Source organism: Serpula lacrymans, assembly GCF_000218685.1.
Source record: "Serpula lacrymans var. lacrymans S7.9 unplaced genomic scaffold SERLAscaffold_15, whole genome shotgun sequence".
Classification (NCBI taxonomy): Eukaryota; Fungi; Basidiomycota; class Agaricomycetes; order Boletales; family Serpulaceae; genus Serpula; species Serpula lacrymans.
Window position 1 is genome coordinate 720,763 of NW_006763304.1, and position 21,488 is coordinate 742,250.

Sequence of the window (21,488 nt, forward strand, 5' to 3'; positions counted from 1 at the left end):
CGTCTTGAAGTACCACACCAAAGACCATTATGGATCAAGCAGTTGATACTGACCTTTTTACCCGACAGATAAATGCAGAATTTACGACTGTAATAAGTGATCACATGAATAATAGCAATAGAACTGGAGGATACAGAGCTCACAGAATAAGAATCCGAGGATTGTGGTAGTATGACATAGTAACGTGATCCGAGCGCCAATCATTGCATGCACATGATACCAACTACCATGAGCTGCGCTAAAAACGACAATGCCGCATGCATAACAAATGTTCCAGCGTCCTATACGGAAAATGGAGCAACATTATACCTAGAGTATATGGAGCCCATGTGTTTGACGGAAAGTTGTCAAACGCAAAGAACACGGCAGTATAGTTAGAACTCATGGAGAGAGTGATGCTACTTCACAACGACACCTGCTAATCCGTATTAGTACATCTACATACAGGTTTCAGCTACAGTCTATATCCAAGTTTCAGCGACACTTACTATACATCAGAAGCCGTCCTGCTGTCACTGCATTGGTTATCAGCATCCGCAATATCACCATCGAGTGTAATTCCAACTGGCAAGACGTCAAGGACTCATCATGTGTCGGAACTCTTCTTTTCCAACCAAGTATTCTCATCAAGTTCAAAACCTTTGAAACGTTCCCTCGTTGAGAACGGCTCTGGTCTGTAAGCGTGCTAAGGGGGAGGAAGAGCGATGGGGATCCTCTCAAAGGAAAGAGAACAGGAGCGTGGATTCGATGGACTTCTACGTGTCTGGATGAGGCCGCGAGACTTGGGAGAATACAGAAGCTATTCCTAACTCAATGTGATGAAGCTGATTGGCGATGGAGAAAAATAAACACCGGCCATACAGATTGATATGTACTTAACAATATTAGATTTATTGAAATAATGTAGTTTGGCTAGAGCTCAACTGATTGTAGTAAACGATGCTTCTATCGAGACTATGAAATTGTTCTGCGCCTCTGTTAACAGCAGTATGAATATACCTATGCCTAGTATGCCATCCAAGATGTTACTCACCAACAAGAACGTGCGCATTCTATATTGTAACTAAGCCAAAGAGTTTGCTATATTTTACCAAATATCATGTGTTTGAAGACTCGAGAGGCACGAAGCAGGTGAAAGGTGGTCATGCCATTAGGACTTCCGCATAACAATGTAGTGGCCGCTCCAATTGTTTCGAAACTTTCAGGTGTGAGTCGAACGAAACAGAGGTTTGTCGGCAAATCCCGGCCCGATGTAAGCCCGCCGGTACTTTCTTTACCAAGTTTCTCAGACTAGAGGTGAGGAAATTTGTGAATATACACCCAGTAGGCCTCGTCAGCACAGTTCAGCTCTGGGTTCTCATCAGGTTCTTACTATTTTCCCCTTGCTGCCCCGACGTCGGCATAAGTATTGTGATGTAATCCCTTCAAAGTTTAACTTGAACACTATTCAAAGATGAAAACGTAAGATCAATCACCTCACCAACTTCCTAAACTCATTAGCTCACCTCTTGCCACAGAACCTTGATTTCAAACAGGATATGGTTTCGTCACCATTGTTTTATCATCATGATCTGTCTCCGTGCCACTGCTTATCCAGTCTAGCTCACTCTTTCCCCGAGATCCCATGGCTTATGATTCAGCACACCCGGGCTTCGGACTATCGTGAGCGATGCAGTCCGCTGGTATCGTACAGAACTACTCGTAAGACTGCCCTCGGACTTGGATTTCGAAACCGCACACTCACTTCCTTCGACCATCTACATCTTCAATTGCAAGAGCTTGCGGGATAATGATGACTAGTCGGGCGATATAGTGCTGTTGACTGCTGAATAAATTCCGTATGTGCAATCCTTGGGACAGTCGGTTTGAAGGACATCGGGGCATCGGGGACTGCAATCGGACACATCGGCAAGAGCAAATTTCTGCCGCCGCGTCAGACTCATTATTGTATCGTACATTGCGGGTTTGTCAAGCTTGGGCTCTCAGCAGCTTAGAGCATGACGTTGACCGAGCTAATCTGGATTATTCACCGTTATTCACAAGGTCGAGGTCTGGCTAAGATCTTCATGATTATTCAACCACCTTGGGTAACTTTGCGCGGCTTGGGTGAGAATCATGTCTAGGATGCTCTGGTTTGTCAGTGTAGCTGAAGTAATTTACGGGTGACCAATACCACTCACCCACTTCGCCGCCTCGCTCGGGCTATCCCTTCTCAGCAACATGTCAGAGGCTGATGTCAAAGGCTGACACTTTCCCGACAAGCATCTAATCATTTTTATCAGAGGGGCTCCAAGTCATCTTGACTATACGCTTTATCAACTTCCCAGTCCTTTTTGTTGCTCCACGTACCCCGATAATGGACTCAATCCGAGCTCGTCACTTAATAGGTCGAATCCTTGACAAGGAGCGCCGATTTTTTTGGAGGGGCGCAAAGGATGAACTCGAATTGACCTTCGACAAGCAGATGAAGAAACGCTTTCTATCACTGATAGTATCGTACCAAAGTCATCACAATGCTTGCACACCCAACTGCTTGCGGAGGGTCGAGTACAGCGACATCCCACCCTATCAGCGAACAAACCATACAATAACACCTGAAAAAGCTCTGATGACTCCTAATTAAACCTAGGAAGTATATTATACTTAAAAAAGCCACTTAGCTCTCATTTCACCCTCCTCCTGGAAACCAACGTGGTAGAAAGACAAACTCACAAACATCATATATATGTATAAACTGACTGTCTCTGTAAAACTCGACATCAGTCGTCGCTTTCGCCATTGACCCCCTCATCGTGACCACGTCCATCACATTCGGACCCCTCCATCCAGCTTTACTCCCACTCTGAATCGTCCTCCGATTCTGTGTCAAGATTATCCGTAGCGGACTTTTCATCGTCCCCCTACAGGTGTAAAAAGTATCATCGGTCATCATAACGGAAAATTCGACGATACAGTAAAAATGATCTGCTTGCCTTGGTGTTGAAATACCGGTCAATAATCATATCAGCCGGCCTTGCGTCTCCCTCCACACGTAACGATGGTATATTCATCTTTGGCCACTGTAAGTCATCAGGGGAGCAGAATAGGATCAGTCATGCAACACTGGTGGTATATAATGCGAAAAACGGACCCTCGGTAGCACTGCATGATCCATTGTCACCTTCCCGACTCTAAGCGCAGCGTCGACAGCTATCACAAACCCCACTGCCTGTTCAGTCGGTACCTGGAACGAAGCTGTATCCGCCATCATCTCCCAGATTGTCCATGCGTTCTTGCCAAGGAGATAGTTGATTCGTTCGCACAGGGGGAGCGTTGTGTGCACAGTGGCAACACCCCGCCAGTATGCTCCCAACGCTTGCATCAGAGCCGTTGAAGGGGTGATGATCCAACAATCAAAGAGCCACTTAGGAGGAAATATATTTTACTAGGTTGTTTGATGTCATCGTCTGGGAAAGTACGACACGACTTCATATAGGCTTCCGCTCCGTCTAAAAAGCACTTCTTCGCGATAGCCTTGTCTGTGACCATCACGCGCAGACGTAGTAAAATCCCAAGCACCTACGCACCCCATCAACATACATACCAAAAGATCGCAGCAAAAACATCTCGACATACGATAGTGCTTCTGCCCACGGATAGTGCCAGAAAGTAGTGCCAGTTTAAAATACTGATAGCGAGTTGTATAAGAAAGAAGCACAGACTGCATCGTTGTTTCAATGGCCGGCCGAAGCGAGTCCCAACCAGATTCCTTCAACCGCTGACATGCTTCCTCTCGTATGTGTATGGGGTATTCAGCATCCCACCTCCAGCCATTGTTGACGTGTAGTTCAAACGCGACTAATGAGGGTAGAATTTGAGAGGCGGGAGGTTAAAATTTAAGAGACACCTACCTTGTTCATGAAGCTTCTCGTTCCAGTCCCAAGAATCTGTGAAAAAAACTCGGTAGTCCCAAAGAATTCCGGTAGTGACATCTCCAGCTGTAGTAGTTTTGGTTTCCCTCATAATTTGAACTCCTTGCTGGAAATCCTGCATAAAAATCAGAGAAATAGGCAAAGAGGTAAGATACATTAATGAGCATCTTAGATGCCTTCATGATAGCCCACACCTTGAGACAAAGCAATAACATTATTAGCTGAAATACACCATATCTACGTTTAAAGAAACTACACTTACACTGCTCCGCCATTCTTTCTTTCTTTCTTCGCTTGTCTTCGCTCAACAAGAATGGCATGTAACTATGGAAGACGAGCAAGTGCTTCTTCAGCCTTGGGAACTTCCAGTGTCTCGTGATCTATTGGGTAGCATAACACACAGGTCACCGTCCCCTGTGAAACCCACCTGGTACGCTTTAGTCAGTCGAGCCCATGCCTTGACGTAGATGGGGTCAATCTTTACTGCCTATATGCGCGCATATAGTATTAGACTCGAGCGCAGAATCAGGTGAATAGGATTTGGTCACCTCTTGTGCATCCCTGACTGCATCCAAATACCTGTAAAACACGCCGGTCACTGTATCTCATAACATACATTAGCGGATCAGATAGCCACTACCAGCTCATCGACAACGCGCTTGCTGCGCGATTTGCATATAGAATCGCATTGCTCCCATCTTTCTTGATAGCATCGGAATACTTGGAGTAGGCTTCAGAGTAAAGGCCTTTCTGATGACACGCATTTCCCTCAGCTTTGAGCACTTCCGCGATGCTTTGATAACCGGGCGTTGACATAGTGGTCAGACGCGTAAATGATAAATGGGGAAGGGAGGATTCAAAAAAGAGGTGCGCAGAATATTGGTATAACTGTCGTCTTTGTATACTAGGAGTAGTAGCGGTCGCAAGACACCAACGAGAAGCCAGGTAGAGGGTGCGGTTTTGAATCTGATTAAGGCCTTGGCTGCGATTGTCCACTTGACGACATGACAGTAAGGAGAACGTTGACATGGCCGAAATCGGCTACGCGTAAGATCGGCCGTGCCAGTGAGCGTGAGCGCTGACTCGGTGTTACTACTACTACTTGGTACGGTCACCATGTCCAAAGCCCTTTAGCTCCCATCTACACCGCGTCTCTTCAGGACAGGCAGCTCAGAGTCATCCACATCAGCCCAGGCGCTCTTTCTCATCGACATTCATCGTGGTACAGCCTGGACATCTTCCCCGTTCAAACATAATCTCCAGCCACAAGCTCTCCCACCAGTTCTACGGAGTGTACAATGAATGCCATTATGAGCAGAATTTTGCCCTTCAAAAGGACATCATTTCTCCGTGGACTAACGACATCCAGCCCTCCTCCCCCACGCACCGAACTCCCTGGCACCACACCTTCCCACCTCTCCTATATCTTCATCCACACCCCACAACCACCCAGCCAATACCCCTCCAAATACAGCACTCCCGTCCAACGTGCTCTTCAAGTCAGAGCTACAAAATGGGGTGGCTCTGTTGGGTTCTCGTGGTCGCCCGATCAACCTGCTATACCTGCACTGCCATCTGAGTCCAGCATAGACTCTACGACTGCCTCACCTTCGAGCGAACAGGAGTACTACCTCACCGCGTTCTCCTCGCGTGGTCGGCTGGTTATACCTAGTGTATCGACGTCGAACGTCGAGGAGGTGGAGAGCAGGTTGAGAGAGCATGCGCAGCCATTGCCTTCAGCTGCTCATGGTCACGGTGTGCAGCCAGAGACGTCTGAATCCCAGGATGTGTACATCTACGTGTGCACACATGGGGCTCGCGATTGTCGATGCGGCGATACGGGAGGTGCAGTTGCCAGTGCACTGCGTGAACAAGTGTCAAGGATCGATGGAGGAAGGCATATAAAGGTTGCGGAAGTGGGTCATGTCGGAGGTCACAAGTATGTCTTCTCGTCTTTGTTATAGTACAGTCACAGTCCTTAAAACCCCCAATTTTTCTACTCCTAGATATGCTGCCAATGTTCTCATATATCCACACGGAGAATGGTGCGTATCTTTGATTTACAGTAGTCATTGTAATATGGCTTACATTGCCTTCTTCTGTTCAGGCTGGGGCTTGTGCAGCCGGAAGATGTGCCAAGTATAGTCGATACTGTACTTGCAGTACCTTTGCGACCACTTACCGCTGACGACGCACCTCTATTTCCTTCACATTGGCGAGGCAGGATGGGACTTTCGAAAGGGGAACAAGTAGACCTCTTTGCATCTTACCATAGCAGCACGCCGTAGTCTGTCTGTGTAGCATCTAGGACTAGACATTTCACGACAACACAATCATGATCACTTGTCAGGATCAGACACCATTCTACATAACCATATATCCCAGCACCGCGTCCCCCCAGTTTCAGCATTCAGGTTACAATTGACTTTTATTTTTGTTTAACTCTGTAGATGCAAAGATGCACTTTTGTCCGTCGTCGTCATCACTCAACTCTCATACCAGACGAATGAAGTCCTGGTCGGGAGCTCCGTGTTCACAGCAACCTGTTCCAAATTCCTCCCTCCCTCTGTCCTCCTAAACATCTTAACACCCGCCGTCCCCGCATACCCAGCCGCCACGATATACTCCTCCCCAGCCCCCGCCGGACCCATCATCATCCCTCTAATCTGGTCCAACCCCGTATACACCTGCTGCACCAGTTGCAACCCGTCTCCCACATGCTCGAATATGGCAATCGTGTCCCCGCGCGAGTCTTGCACGCCTGTGTTACGGTTCGATGTGTATATGTACGGAGTGGGGAAGTTCTCGGTGGGCTCGGGGATAAGGATCTCGGCGCCAGCAAAGACGGAGCCGGCAGGTGGGTTGGGTGGGATCATGGAGAGGTCAGCGAGGATGGGGGTTGTACCGTTGGGAGGAGAAGGGACGGCTTGGAGGGTGAGTGTGCTGGCGAGCTCGTGGACGGTGTAGAGCATGTCCTCTGTATTTCGATAAATGAAAATAGTCAGAATGGGGAAGACGAGAATCACATACGATAGATTCGAATGTGCCTCGGTCCGCTGTACTGTGGCTGTTCTATCAGACCCTGGATCTTCCAGTCACCTGCCGATCCGTTCTGGGTAAGCCTCCAGATCTTGTCGTTTCCCTAAGAGAATGATGCAGTTAGCGAGAAGTGGTAGGTCGGAACAATGAAAGACGTACCTTGTCTGGTACAAATACTTCTGAGCCATACTGGTAAGCCATATGGGGAAGCGAGACATTCGGGGCTGGAGGCGAGGGGAACGTGATCGTTGTAGAGTCATTAGAGAAGTACAGTTGATCTTCCAGAGTCGGGATAATACGACCTGTCCCCGAGCCATACTACATGTAATGAATAGGTTAGTAAACTCCCAGACCCGGACCTGGCGTGCTTTATTAACGTACGTTCATGATGCCGACCTGGCCAGTGGTCAGCTGTGCACAGTAGGGAGGGCCATCTCCTCCGGAGTATGCAGTGTCGTAAGGGCCCGTCAAAGCACCTTCAGGCCCTACGGTGAAAGACTGTAGTGCTCCTGGAGTATTCTCATTTACCGCACTTCAAACCAAGCAACAACATCAGTATCGACGATGCGTAACCTAAACACAACGTACTAGAGAATGCTGGTATTCGTAACACTAGCACTAATCCAGGACGGGTTTGGACCTGTTGTGTATTGATTGAGGTAGGTGAGGGAGTTGTCGTCCGTGTTGAAGCTGTAGGTAGCTATGAAGGTGGTGTATCCACCTGCGAGGATGGTGAAGTTGACCATATTGGGTACGAGAGCCTAGGGGAAGGAACCTGGACAGGAAATGTGCGTTGCAACGGTCCGCTGGCTTTTATGCCAAAAGGCTTGGCCTCGACGAATTTTCGCATGGACATGGTGGAGACGGACTGTCGAATGCCACGAGATGCCACGATGGTTGAGTGGAGACCAGAACGGAACGGCTTTCCTCGGTTGTGGGTGGGCTAATAAGATCTGAGAGGAAGGTCACAAGGCAAGAAATTAGCTGCACATGACCGCGTTTTCGAAGATTATGGAGGAGGAAAGAAGACTGCGAAGACTGAGATCTGTATCCCATTAAAGATGCGGTTCCAGAGCGGTTTATGGTGCGATTCGGATCCCACGACGTTGGTCAGAACTTGAATGAATATAAACATATCTACGAGGACAGAAGACGGGACGCGAGAGATATCAGAAGGTGATACTATATAATATTGCGGGAAGATGCGTGATGTCATGGTTGATACAGGTTGATGGAACTGAATATGCCGGTGAAAAGCTCTTGACATTTGTTTCGTGGAAACATTTCGGGAAAACAAAGAGTCGAGCTCTGACATCTAGAAGACAGAAAATACCTCGAGACGTTATTGTCCGAAGCTTCGCCAGCGTCGGAAGCTTCTCAGTGTCCTACCACGGCTTGTAGCTGGCAGCAAGTTGGCGATAACGGGCTACATGGACGAGCTCAGACTTTGTTTGATGTTCAGCTCAGGAGATGATGGGTGTAAGAGTACTATATACATGGTTCATAGACGACTGTAAGAAAAGCTGAAACGAAAAGCTCACCTGACTGCCATAAAAGGCAATGCTGCCTGCTTGGGTGGCTGGTCCGTGCGCACGTCCCACCGGTATAAAAGGGGGGCTCGCCCGTAGTTGAATCCTCATACTTACCTTGATGGCATGAACCTCTTCAAGTCCTCTGGTTTGTGGGCCGTGGAGATCCTTCATAGCACGGCGACCTTGTCCATACAGAGGGTGTCTACGATTTGTATAGGCTTCGGTCTATGCACTGTCTCAATATTTTCCAGTCCTGCCACGGCCACTCTGGCTGGGCAGGCCATTTCTTTTGCTCTTCCACGGTCCTAACCCTAACCTTAGTTACAACTCTTATTGCCTAGTATAGACATTGCAATATATGCCACTTCGCTTGCCTTACTCGCTGTGAATTCGTGGATGTAGACTGAGACACTTCTTGCCATCCACAAGCTTGCTTTTCGTTCAGACTGCAAGCCTTAGTGAAGTTGCACTACAACTTGCTGCAGCAGCGTGAATCTTGTTCGTTCAAGCGAGTTGGAAGTGCAACCACAAATCCAGACTTCCCTTTGACCCAAATCATATCTTTTCACGTTCTCCACGAAAGATACAATAAACCCCTTCATTATGCGCTTCGGTCTGCCCCGCAGTCCTTCAACTTCACCCGTCAGACGGTAACGCTAATCCTGCTCCCAATCTTCCCTTTTAATCACTCACCCATTCCTAGGCAAAACAGGCGAAGTTCCACATTTGGCCTCCAGTCCGACTCAGACGACAGCAACTCAGCTAGCCCTTACTCAGACTCAGATACAGACTCATCAGATAACGACATATCTTCCAACTCATTCTGCTACGAATCGGAGTCAGAGGTCCCTCCACCACCCCCGTGCGTCTCATATTCAACTACCCTTTTCTCCCTCTCCTCCAATGCATTTGTACTGGTTCTGACGAAAATCTTAAATGTTAGAAAGCCATCTAGAGAACCGCGCGATCCAGCCGAACAACGCTATATCGAGGAGACAGTCGCTGCGATACGCCTTCGGACGCGACATTATGATCCATACGAAGAGTGGGAGAAGCAGACACGGAAGGATGCCTTCGTAAGTCCATAATCCTTCGTTTCCCGATTATATCTTGTTTTTCATCTTCCACACTCTCATTCACCATACGATCACTTCCCGCTCTATCATTAACGCTGACCATAAACTCATCAACCAGCGCACCGCTCGCAAAGAGCAAACCCGCTCACGCCTGCTCAGATATGAGCAACAGTCCCAGCACCGCACGCAGGAGCTACAACGCCTCGCCGCCATCCACGCCCAGCAGTTAGCAGAGGTGCAAAAGCAACTTGCGAGTATGCAGCTGCAGCAGCAGACAGATGTGAACGGGCTACGAGAGAGGTGGCAAGACCAAGATAAGAGGCAGAAGGATAGGATCGAGGCGACTATCAGATATGAGGAGGAAAAGGTGCGAGTGCGGCTCGAGGCTGAACGGAAAGTGAGAGAAGAGGAGGAAAGGAGGAAGAGACAAGAGGAAGAGAGGAGACAGGCTGAGGAGGAAGAGAGGAAGAGAGAGGAAGAAGAAACACGAAAGCAAAGAGAACAGGAAGAATCGGAGAGACGAGAGAAAGCAGATCGGATACACGCAGAAGCAGAAGGGAGAAGGCTATTGGGTATGACTGCCGCTGATCAAGACTGGATTTCAGCACGTGAAACGCTAAAGGTAAGCCTTTTCTTTGCGGTTTTCGAGGTTGCCATTAGAGTGACCCGCGATCCGTACAGAACTTGAAAGCTGGTCCGATGAAAAATGTAAAAGCAAACAAGCAGTTGAAGAGTGCTTGGAGTGGCTTGCGGCGGCAAATTACGCCCAAAATAGGGCAGCTCACAACTGACCCTCAGTCCATATCGCGCATCGTAAGTCTCTCCTCCCGTTCCCTATCCTTTACTCACTTACACGACCGCATAGTCCCAACAAATCATTGAAATCGCCCGACCCAACCAGCCCCATGGTCAAGACATATACTTCGCCCTCCTCTCGTCCCTTGCAAAAGCCATCCTCCTCCAAGCTGAAACAGAAGTAACGGCCGAGAAAAAAAGTGCCGTTCCCCTCGCCCAAGTCACCGTCAACCTCCTCACCTCCCTCGACTGCTTCCCTGCCATCTTCTTCGCGAAGCTCGTCCAGCGCTCAGGTGGCTGGCCCATCCCTTCTACGATACCCGCTACAGATTCGGACGGGACTGCGTGGGAGGTCGAAGGGGAGAGGATCAAGGCGATGGGATATAGGACGAGTGAGGAAGGCGTGAGGGAAGGCACTGGGGAGTATGTGGCCAGGGTGACAGGGATTATGAGGGTGTATTTTTTGATATTGGTGTTACCAGTCCAGCAACCTCTAGAGAAGATGTTCCAGATGCCAAGGTTCTGGACGTACTTTGCACGCATGATTGGAGATGCGAGGCTGCTAGAGACAGCTGTTGCAGCGCAAGTGCTTTACGGTGCGTAAGCATTCTACATTTTTTGGCACCTTACCAGGCGCTTGCGCGTGGTGTTGCGATGATAAAGTGTGAAGAGTGAGGAACTGACGTGTAGGTTTGATGTCATATAGCTGGACTCGATGTCGCCGGGCTAGAGGCGAAGAACATATGGGGCCGGCAGTGGGTGAAGATGCTCGAACTGTTGTACATGGGGGCTACGCAAGGTATCAACGGCTCGAGCGACAAGCTCCTCGGCGGGCAAAGTCCAGAAGGGAAGGCCGCGCGAGTGCGAGTGCAGCTCGAAATCGAGAGGATCTTGAAAGCACCAAGCTAGTCAACATCGATGAATTAGACAATGGGATGAAACTGGAAAGCCACGATGGCAGGACTCGAGCACTGTATGAGAGCACCTGTTATTATCGCTTTATCTGATTTACGCATTTTGCTTTATGTTTATGATGTTGCATGATTGTATACGATGTTTTTAACGAATGTGAACGTGATTGATGTCTGTGTACAGTATATATAAATCTACTGCATTTTCCCTATATGTACAGTTGTAGATCTGAATCATGATGCATGATGCTTTACAGCTGGTGAAGTGGGGAGAAGCTAAAGACACTTCTCGTAACGGGTATATGTCTTATTCACTCAAATCAGGTTATCTAGCGCAGGCATATAGATACTACTTTCAGACTTATGTTGTTCCGGTGTCTTTCCGTTGGCCATCGTTCCAAGTAATTGAATTACGGTATGCCTTAAGGTATGTACATTTTCGTAATAAGTCTTATCATCCAACGTATTTCCCCTAATGCTACGAAGTTCTGACCTTCCAATTCCTACTATTTTTCTCTTCCAGCCTTCTTCATTCTGTCTTCGAGACTTCCGAGTTTCTGGCGTTAAACCCCATGTCAGCTAAGGCTCTGTAGAAACAAATTAAATGTTATTATGCTCAGACATGCTGTAGGAGTGTCGTCCCACTATTACCGATAGTTAAGGTGAATACCTGCTGATGGGTCGAATAGCTGCGAGCCACGATATATGGTGCTGGGTTCGTTGTGAAGCCATGCATGTTCGCTATTTAATGGGCATGTTTGAAAGGTGCGTACACTGCAGCACATCATCTCACATATGACCGACAAGCTTGGCACGGGGCCATAGCATCGGCTCATTTCCCTGTCTTGATGTCTTCGCAAGCTTAGTAGGCGCCCTATTTACACCCCCAAATGAATTGGTGCAGCCACACGCTTCTTTTTTTAAATTAGAAACGAACTGAACTCACTGAAGTTGGCAGCACGAACTGAGAATCGAGCACACCTATTAGCTCGACTTCATCAATCTGTCAGCGCTGCGGCTACAACTTGGATGCACAGATTGCTGCACGATTTGCACGATTTGCACTATCTTCAACGATAAGCGCAACACCTTCACTGTGGAGGATAAATGTAGACGTTTTAGTATTATTAATATGAGTGTTATAGATAGGAATTTCATCACTGAAAAGTTTCGTCGTGATGTATAGCCCATCCGCACGGGAGTTCTAGAATAACACCTCTAGTAAGCCACCTGATTTGAGTGGCAAGTCTGCGCCAATTTTAGCACCTGGTAACCACGAGGTTCAGATATGTACTTATTACTTTCGCAGCGCTCACATAAAGATAGGGATGGGACGGATCAAGTATTGAAACCTCCTTGGCTGATGGAAAAAAACGTATACTCTTCAGCTCAAAAGATGATCATTGATGGTGTACCACTAACCGCATTGGTATAAGGGTCCTGCCGACCCTCGAAGTGATGGCAGAGATGTTTATCGGGAAGTTTAAACGTGGGAAATCCTTGATAGGAGGAGAGATAAGTTCGTTCTGAAGTACCAGCAATTTCCAGAACTTGGTAGATTCATATAACTCGTGGTACGCACCTGGAACATGAAAGCCTGAAATTGCATATTGGCAGCCTGTTCAGCGCATGGAGTACGCTAGTATTTCCACTAGAAGAATGTGAATCCTGAGACTATGAAGTAAGCGCCATTGAAAAAGGCCCTGATATGAATGATCAGACTGTATATTTGTGGTGTAGGATGCCGCGCAGCTCACCTATAGGGAGGTACAATTCCCAGGCCGGTTGCGGGTGTTTCAAATGAGCTCAGGATCCAGGTGTCTGCTTCCATGCGACGGGCAGAATCACCGCGGAAGTACTTGAGTGTGAAGCACTTGAAAACCGGGCCAGAATAGTAAAAACATATCCCTAGAATCGATATTTCGTTTGACTCAGATATCTGCATGTCAAAGCACAGCCAGTCACAGAATGAAAAGCTGACCATGGCATGTACGAATAACCCTCATCCAATGATGTCAAGGCCTGGTGAACATATGGACGTATGGACACGACCTTGCCGCCGCCGCATCGGTGACGTGCGCAGCCTGGTCGTCCACATGCACATGCCATCTGAATCCGTCGTTTCTGTAATGATCGTAACGGCATCAGATTACTCGGATCAGCATTATGTTCACATACTACTTACCGTAGGCTGTAGCATACTGATCAAGCTGTTGCAAGTTCCTTACAGGTACAGGCACGTCAATGGTAAAGTCATCACAATGGAGCCACTACGAGACGTCATCACTAGCTGTAGACGCTCGGGGCAAAGTCTATGGTCAAGTACTAACTACCTAACTATGTTCATTAAAATTCGTATCCAAATCATCTACCTAATCGTCAATGGGGCGTAAAAGAAGCAAGAGGAAAGAGCCATGCTACAGGAAGTTGTGGATCCGCGCAACTAATTAAAGAGATCAGAGTGACTCTTTGCAATAAAAAAAGAATAATCCGAGAAATAGAAGCAGAAGATAATAAGTAACAGAAAGGCTGCGATGGTGGTAAATTTTCCATCCACAGGGTCAGAGAGTCGGACAAACCAAAAAGAGAAAAGAGATAGTAATGATATATGTCAGAAGAAGATTCGAGAGAGGAAGAGCGTGAAATCATCGAGCCGGACGAGGAAAGCGAGGTCGAAAGAGTAAATGGTGATAAGATAGTTATAGGAAGTCTGGTATCCAAAATCAAAATCAAGTCGAAAAGTCTAGTCCTGCACACTAAGCAGCGTTCGTCGAAAGCGTTGAACGATGAGCTACGGAGGGCCGTGCTGATGCAGATGAAGATGAATAGCCCGCAGGGAGCGAGTAGTTCATTGATTTGCTCGAAGGAGGACTGTAAGCGATGTCAACGGAGGGTAACCAGCGCTCGTGTGTCTTCTCTTTTTCCTTCTCATCAGAATAGGAACGAGTCATTTTTTGTGGGGAAACATGAGAGGAAATTGAGTAAGTGCGAGGTTTCGATGGTAGCGGAGGGGGTGGGGATGTTGCCCGATAAAGAGGTGACACAGGCGTCTCCGGTCGGACAGTCGCAGGTGTGTGCGGTCTGATAGCTGGGGTTGTTGGGCGAGACATGGACGCAGAGGCCGATCGCATGTGAACGGGATTTAAGCGAGATAACGGCGACTGATTGTTTGCGCCGTACAACGATGCCGTCGACGCAGAAGAAATGGATTGCCGTCGCTCACCTGCCATCATCGGCGCTGCAGAACTTGGGCGCGCCGGTAGATGGGCAGCAACGGTGGATTTAAGATTAAAGCGACTAATCTCTGCACGCAGAGATTGACATTCTTGTACTTTTTGGGTATAAAGCGTACGCTGCAAAAGGTCAGAAGTCAGTCTTACTCAGTTGTCAGCCTAAGATGGTCTCACCTGTCTAGAAAAGACATGTGGATTAGATCGGAGAATTGGATGCATGGAAATAAGTCGACTTACTTTGACACTTCAGCTTCTAGTTTTGAAACTTCCATTTCCGCGTCATCGAGCTTAGCTTTGAGGTTGGCTTCAGTAGTTTTAGCCATTTTAGTTGCTTCGGAATGAGCAAAGTGGTTCATCAAGATAGCCCTGAGCAGTGCGGCACTCAATGACAAAGAAGAAAGCTGGGGCGCGAAGATCAGCAAAAAAAAAGTGTTGAAGGAGTATTTTAAAAAAATACCTGATCATCGGACTTTACTTCAGATGTTAACCATTCTTGCAGTTCCTTGTGGAGTGTGGTGACCTCCTCCACTGAGCATTTTTTTGCGGCGACCTTGGCCACCTTGTCTTCGAGCCTACGGGCCTCCGCGCGAACTCTTGAGCAGCTCGCCTCCATCAACAGAAAGCGCTCTTCTTTCCGTGCTCCAAAATCACTAGACTGGTCATGGGCCTCTATAGGAACTCCTCGACGGCGAGGAGCTGCCCTGGCATTAGATGGAAAGTCGATACGGATCAAACGAACGGTGTCGCTAGTAAACTGTTCGCGACAGAAAGGACAGACGGGCGTAAGGCGAGGGGATGTCTTTTCTACGATGGTATTGCAACAGCCTGAACACAAAACATGGCCTGCTCGTCGATATGACTCGGTCAGAAAAAAGTTCCCACCAAGAAAAAAAAATGGGAAAAAAGTGAGCTTACCACAGGGAATGGAATGGGGCAAGCAATGCGGACCGTACTCTTCTGCGCACACGTCGCACACGGAACCAGGACTAAGTGTGAGCATGGTCAAGACGATGAAACCCTTGCCAGGCTTGCTAGACAGAGATTTTTGACAAGGGATATCGCTTGACCAGGTGATGGATAAATAGCATGAGACGAATATCCTAGAATGGACGCCCTTACAAAAGTATTACAAACAATGCACTGGTCGCATGGCAAACAAAGGACGCAAACAGCTTTCGTCTGGTTCCTTCCAAAACACGCTCCTTTCATTCAGCCCTTTCATATTCCCCGTCCAGCCTGGCACTGTGAGTATTTACGTGTCATTTCCAGTCCCTGCTCCAGATTCCAATTCATACAGCTCCTCGAGAAATAATGGCGTTTTCTGGTCCACAGTTTATCGCAAAAACTAGATCAGGGTTAGGGCATTTTCACCAAAGCCTCGGCCTGTCCTGACATGAGTCACTTTTGGCACAGGTTTGGATGGGCAGTCCCAGCTTAATCCGCGCTCCTTGCACTGCGGAACTCGTTTAGATACCACCCTTGCAGACAAAGAGCACAGAAGCGGGTAAAAATATCTCTTTTTTTGTCAGTATATTCCCTTGATGTCCTTTTCTAGGAAATATGTCGTGAACTCTACATGTGTCGCGCCATGACTCTCTGTTCGCCAATTAAAGCTCTCTTCGGGTGCTAAAACACATGGTTTGCCAATGTTCCTTCTTTGATTCCGCTCCGGCGTATCATTTGGTAATGCATCACTTCGGTGACGTCCATGGCGCCGTAGGGCTATTTTGCAGTGTGCTCTAGTACAAGTGTTTTGTTGCAAGTGTTTTTCAGCCTCGTCACCTTCTTGAATTCTATAACATCAATCGTATCTCCAAGCCGACTCCACAGACGTCAGACAAGGGCAATGGGCCCGGGCGGAACTACATGGACCACGGCTGGTGGTGAGAGCCACCTCCTTCCGTTGATCCACAAACTTATCCCATTTCTCCGGATCAGTCAAACACTATTCCTATGTACGGAGCTGTGCGGAGATGACAGCGACAATGAAGTATAATACTAAAGCTGGGGCGTATACTACTCCAGCTATATGTCATGTATAGTAGCATTCTAGTGAGTATCCTCCTCTCCGTTCTGCAGTCTTTCAGGCGCTAGTTCGTGTGCTGTTTACGGTAATTTCCTTTTTCTTTTTAAATATCCAGATTCGCGGCGTATTTGCGAGAACGTTGTGGATAACCTGCATTCTGCTCACTGAATGGTATACGCGATTACTCGTTATCATAAATTGGAATTTTCACATGTTATCTCCAAAATCGCATTCATCTATCCTCGCGGATATATTCCTCTCGAATCTTGATCTTCCTCGGGTCCGGCTAAATTGTCTCCTCGTGTTGATCAAAGAGTAACACCGACGGCAAAGACGACTGCCATTTAGATACTTGCTCGTCGGAGCGTGTCTTCAATGCTGCTATAAAGAGCTCCTACAATTCGTTGTTGGTACGCCTATCTTCACGAAGGTCATTTCCTAGGTCGCCGTTCATATATTCATGAACTTTCAATGCATAACGTCAGCATCCTCGAATCTTCAATTTGACAGTTTGACTCATATCAAGAGATATATCAAGACACCGCCAATGAGCAGCTGGTATCGATGAGTAGCTTTAATCCCGATGAGAAAGATGCGTCATGACGAGAGGACACGAGGCAGAAATGAAATCAGGCACACGTTTCTTTTATCAGTTGGATCGAGCTGCCATCGAACTTCGCCTGTGAACGATGTCGCTCAGATAACTCGAGATGGAAATCGACTATTTGTGAAGTCATCTTCGCTGAGACTAAACTCACTTCGATCGTGATTCTTATCGTTATCAGGCGCTTCCTGTCTATATCAGTTTTCAGTCGCTCATCTCGAAGACGAAGACGCAGCGACGTACACCGTTAGCACGGATTTAAGCTCTGCGGACATCATCGAACTTGGGAATGAGCAGATGAGTCTTCCCCACACCAAACGTGGACTTGCACTTGTCCCACACATTCATTGCTATAGACATAAATGCCGCGTAGTCTGGTACCCATGAGGCAGACGCAGCTCCTTCTTCGGGCTAGTCTACGACCGCGTAAAGAACACAACACATGGTTGAGTGCACCGATTAGAATCCAGGGACACTTGAATAGGGAGAAATAGAAGCAATCCATCAGCCGTGACTGAGCCGCCCTGGCATGCAGCTCTAGATCAGAGCCTCAAAAGCCTCGAGGTGAGAGGGAAGATGGACGGGAAAAAAACGTAACAATTCAATTGTTGGGAAGGTTAGAGTTTCACGCCGGTGGCAGCATTGAATAGCTATGGTGGATGGCAGGGAGACTTATCGCAAAAAATGCACATACCTCAAGGCATATCGGTCCCAGGCGATAACAGAGCAAGTGGGACAGTAGGCAACGATTTTTCCTGAATATCCGACAAACGGGGCCAACATTGGCGAGCACACCCTTAAAAGACAATAAATGCGTGGATTGTTCAGAGAAAGCTGCAATCGATGTCGGACCGACCGCTTTACACGATGATGATTCAGGAGTCAGCAATACAATTATGGCAGCAAAACCGGGTCCAAAACTGTCAGGGAGAGCTGAAATCGATCGCTCGAAGCGATACGCGAGGGAAAGACATCGGCTAGTAAGTAACTATTAGAGGATCGACCCATCGTAGTTGAAAGTAATACCTGACCCAGGGGCCGGCCTGAGTAAGTGGTTCGGATTCTGGGAAGTAACACCTTCGGCACACCGGTATTAAAGCTATGTCCGAGCTGGAGGCAGTTTGCTGGGGTGGGATGGAATGTCATGACGAATCCAGCGTCCAACGTGCTGGGCATGAGCTATATGAAATGCTAGCGTCTTTCAGTTCAGCGCTTAGGCTGAAATGGACAGGTATGGTGATAATGGGATAGCTGTCATGGCACTAGCACCGAGGCGGTCAGTTCTGCTGCCAGTACCCTGCCATGTGGGTGCGGGATGGCAGCATTGGACGGCTAGTTGCTCTCAAATAGCCCTCTGAGCCAGTCTCAGACATTCTCGACTTACAAGACTCGCCGGCAAGTAGAAACTGATGGTTGTAATTCAAGAGTAATCTTTCTTACTGGTGCTGTTATATCCTCCACATATAAACATCCCTTTTTCGAAGTGATACTAACAGGGAAGATTCTGAACCGAAATTGGCTTCTCTGAGCAGCAGTTGCACGAGATGACCACAGAAGAGATCTGCAGCATTGTGAATCCGGACTTTCCTTTAACCCCTATACCGGGCCGATAACTCGGAAGAGCCGAGCCGTACGTGTACTGATAAATAACATATCTGTTAGACGACGCTGTCTCCCAATGAAGCTAGCTCGAGCCACAAGTGAACTGCAGCATCATGCATCACGAGTCGTATGATCCTTGGTAGGTCTAGTAGTCTCCACTCTCCTCGCTGTGAACTATGGCAGCCTCTTTCGATATTCCAGTAAGCTGATGCATATGGTACACCATTCAACAGAGGATTTCTTAGCCAGACAATAAAGAGATAATCTGATCGTTTAACCTTAAGTGTGGTACAAGCTATTCATACAATGCGGGCTACTACAAGCTATCATCGGACTCTTTACTTCGTGACATGTGCAGAGTCGTGGGGAGCCTACGATGAGAGATCAGTGAGGAACTAGAATGCAATTGTATCGACGGGCTCACGGATTGGGTGATACCAAGAGCTCGGCTGAGATTAGCGAACTCCTCGTTAGTGGCTGTCGCTTTCCCTGTGACAACTAAGAGAGCGATCAGAGGGTTGTCAAATATCAGCGGCGATAGGCTTACTCTCTACAACACGCTGCTCTGGAACGCCAACTTGTGTGGCGATTTGAGCGTACGATAAGCCTGGATTCCAATATTAGTGACCGAGCGAGCTAGAGAGTCTAGCACAAATACCTGTACGAGTGATGGCGGCATTAAGGGCGCTGCATGAAGTGGGGGCCATCTTTGACAGGAAATGGTGGCCGAGATTAGTGGTGCTTGCTTTATATAGTCTGAGTCTCGGTGTCTTGCGTGCTCTTGCGTGCCTCGAGGCAACTTGGGTAATCAACGGACCTTGGATTAAATAAGTCACGTTATCTGATAAGAAACTATTATCTGTATCAAATCGATAGTGCCAAGCAAGAACTTCCCAGATAATGATAACTTCTTGATATTCTGCTCCTTTCACAGTCCTTTCCGTGGCCAACGGCAGCCATCTGTCAGACGAGTTACGAAATGACAGGATTCCTTGTAAGACGTTGGAGTTAAAATAGACTTCCAAAACGGCTGACTTGAAATGAACGAAGGGGGCATTCAACTTCGAGATATGACTCGTGTTATACGCCATTGTGGTGTTGGATATGTATAGGAAAATGAAGCTCGGCAGTCACTAGGACATTTCCGATATCTCCAGTCTAGATGTGCCAGTGCTTGAAAGCTGAAGCAACCAACTCCGAGGAGATTGAACTTGTAGCCTGTGTTAAGCTTATGAGTCACTGTTATGTACTAGTACGCGAGATCGAGATGATATCAATATAGGATGAAAATCTGACCTGGGGAGATATATTCTTGAGTTTCTTGCATGTCAACATGTCATATGACTGACCACCACGAGCTCTCGAGGCTCTGGCTCTGAATATAGAAGCAAACCGACGATTAACAGGAGTGTTGTTCAACCTTTTGGTAAAAGAACTATCTTGAAGTCATGGCACATACGACTGGATAACCCGGGATCAGGGCGTCTCTAGAGCTAACGCATGTCGCGTTCACCTGAATTGCCTTTCAAACTGGGCATGATTATAGACTGGCTGAGACTCGGAACTGCGATGATCCTCAGATATTACAGGGAGCGTAGAGATTATTCAGTGTCTTGAATGTTATCCGTTTGAGGCAAGTCCATTTATTACTGAGGATGCGCACAAGTAAAGGCTGAGTATGAACAGCGGATGAAACTAGAATAAATTCGATGAGCTGCCCACTGTTAAAGTTGCATTCAAGCCTGAGATCGTGTCAGAGGTGGCAGTGCTATTATTTGTTATTGTTTGCACCAATCCGTACTGTGTGCCAGACAACTTTTCCTCATCGTATCGACCGTCCTCAAGGCTAAAGCTACTCCCTGAACACCTCAAGCCGTCAAAATGGTATGTATTGTCCTATGATTTTGTATTCATTTCGTGTTATGTCTCTGTTCGGCCAACTTTTTATACTTCTGCGATGGATTGTGTTACTGATGATGGGATTCCCTATCTTATAGCCCCCCAAGAAAGTTAAGGCACCCAAGGAAGAAAACACCGTCTCGCTCGGTCCTCAAGTTGCAGAGGGAGAGCTCGTTTTCGGTGTTGCACACATCTATGCCTCTTTCAATGACACTTTCGTTCACGTTACCGATTTGTCTGGCAAGGAGACTATCTCTCGTGTGACCGGTATGTCTATATGTCTTCCCAAGACCTGCTATAGTTAATATATTGTAATATTCAGGTGGAATGAAAGTGAAGGCTGATCGTGACGAGTCTTCTCCATACGCTGCTATGCTTGCAGCTCAGGACGTTTCCGCGCGTTGCCGTGAAGTCGGAATTACTGCTCTGCACATTAAATTGCGCGCTACTGGTGGTACCGGTACTAAGACTCCTGGTCCTGGTGCCCAGAGTGCCCTGCGTGCCCTTGCCCGTGCTGGTATGCGTATCGGAAGGATTGAGGACGTTACCCCCATCCCCACGGACTCTACCAGGAGAAAGGTGAGCTTCTATTGCTTAATATATTGCATCAACAATTTACTGATGCATTCCACCTCGCACTAGGGTGGTCGCCGTGGTCGTCGTCTATGATTTCTATCACCTTTTAGCTGGAGCTTCAAAAATCAAAACGTTTCCATATTGCTGCATGTACTTAGGATATTAATGCCCAATACGTATGTCGCTGTCCGACGCGCATCAGGTGCTCGGGGATAACCAGACACCTGCCCCGCGGTCGTTCTCACCCAGATGTACTTTTGAACCTTCTGGTTAGGTGTGGGTTA

General features: G+C 47.7%; 7 protein-coding genes across 7 annotated transcripts; 2 read left to right on the forward strand and 5 right to left on the reverse strand.

Annotated features, from left to right (window-relative positions):
- Positions 1–833: 833 nt before the first annotated feature.
- SERLADRAFT_478508 (uncharacterized protein) lies at positions 834–2,393 on the reverse strand (the record flags this gene model as incomplete). The annotated part of the gene is made up of 7 exons (XM_007323339.1): positions 834–975; positions 1,034–1,290; positions 1,373–1,443; positions 1,506–1,679; positions 1,745–2,129; positions 2,181–2,298; positions 2,350–2,393. The coding sequence occupies 2 exons, from the start codon at positions 2,271–2,273 to the stop codon at positions 2,037–2,039; spliced, it is 186 nt and encodes a 61-aa protein (XP_007323401.1).
- Positions 2,394–2,831: 438 nt separating this feature from the next.
- On the reverse strand, positions 2,832–4,727 carry SERLADRAFT_442779 (uncharacterized protein; the record flags this gene model as incomplete). The annotated part of the gene is made up of 8 exons (XM_007323340.1): positions 2,832–2,900; positions 3,131–3,403; positions 3,464–3,558; positions 3,616–3,837; positions 3,891–4,026; positions 4,339–4,398; positions 4,460–4,490; positions 4,552–4,727. 8 exons carry the CDS (start codon positions 4,725–4,727, stop codon positions 2,832–2,834), a joined length of 1,062 nt encoding a protein of 353 aa, XP_007323402.1.
- A 261-nt stretch (positions 4,728–4,988) lies between these two features.
- Positions 4,989–6,275, forward strand: SERLADRAFT_478515 (uncharacterized protein; the record flags this gene model as incomplete). The annotated part of the gene is made up of 3 exons (XM_007323341.1): positions 4,989–5,850; positions 5,918–5,956; positions 6,019–6,275. The coding sequence occupies 3 exons, from the start codon at positions 5,210–5,212 to the stop codon at positions 6,197–6,199; spliced, it is 861 nt and encodes a 286-aa protein (XP_007323403.1).
- On the reverse strand, positions 6,233–7,696 carry SERLADRAFT_418213 (uncharacterized protein; the record flags this gene model as incomplete). Its single annotated transcript, XM_007323342.1, has 5 exons — positions 6,233–6,888; positions 6,942–7,053; positions 7,110–7,268; positions 7,332–7,482; positions 7,539–7,696. The coding sequence occupies 5 exons, from the start codon at positions 7,694–7,696 to the stop codon at positions 6,398–6,400; spliced, it is 1,071 nt and encodes a 356-aa protein (XP_007323404.1).
- A 6,402-nt stretch (positions 7,697–14,098) lies between these two features.
- Positions 14,099–15,547, reverse strand: SERLADRAFT_478524 (uncharacterized protein; the record flags this gene model as incomplete). Its single annotated transcript, XM_007323343.1, has 4 exons — positions 14,099–14,621; positions 14,735–14,898; positions 14,955–15,340; positions 15,413–15,547. Coding segments are annotated over 4 exons (1,158 nt in total), but the record flags the coding sequence as incomplete, so codon positions are not given.
- Positions 15,548–18,979: 3,432 nt separating this feature from the next.
- Positions 18,980–20,467, reverse strand: SERLADRAFT_478529 (uncharacterized protein; the record flags this gene model as incomplete). The annotated part of the gene is made up of 7 exons (XM_007323344.1): positions 18,980–19,100; positions 19,154–19,227; positions 19,277–19,336; positions 19,388–19,689; positions 19,765–19,968; positions 20,026–20,190; positions 20,243–20,467. 5 exons carry the CDS (start codon positions 19,818–19,820, stop codon positions 19,068–19,070), a joined length of 525 nt encoding a protein of 174 aa, XP_007323406.1.
- A 93-nt stretch (positions 20,468–20,560) lies between these two features.
- Positions 20,561–21,449, forward strand: SERLADRAFT_401381 (uncharacterized protein; the record flags this gene model as incomplete). Its single annotated transcript, XM_007323345.1, has 4 exons — positions 20,561–20,613; positions 20,727–20,895; positions 20,951–21,207; positions 21,271–21,449. The coding sequence occupies 4 exons, from the start codon at positions 20,611–20,613 to the stop codon at positions 21,295–21,297; spliced, it is 456 nt and encodes a 151-aa protein (XP_007323407.1).
- Between the last annotated feature and the right edge of the window lie 39 nt (positions 21,450–21,488).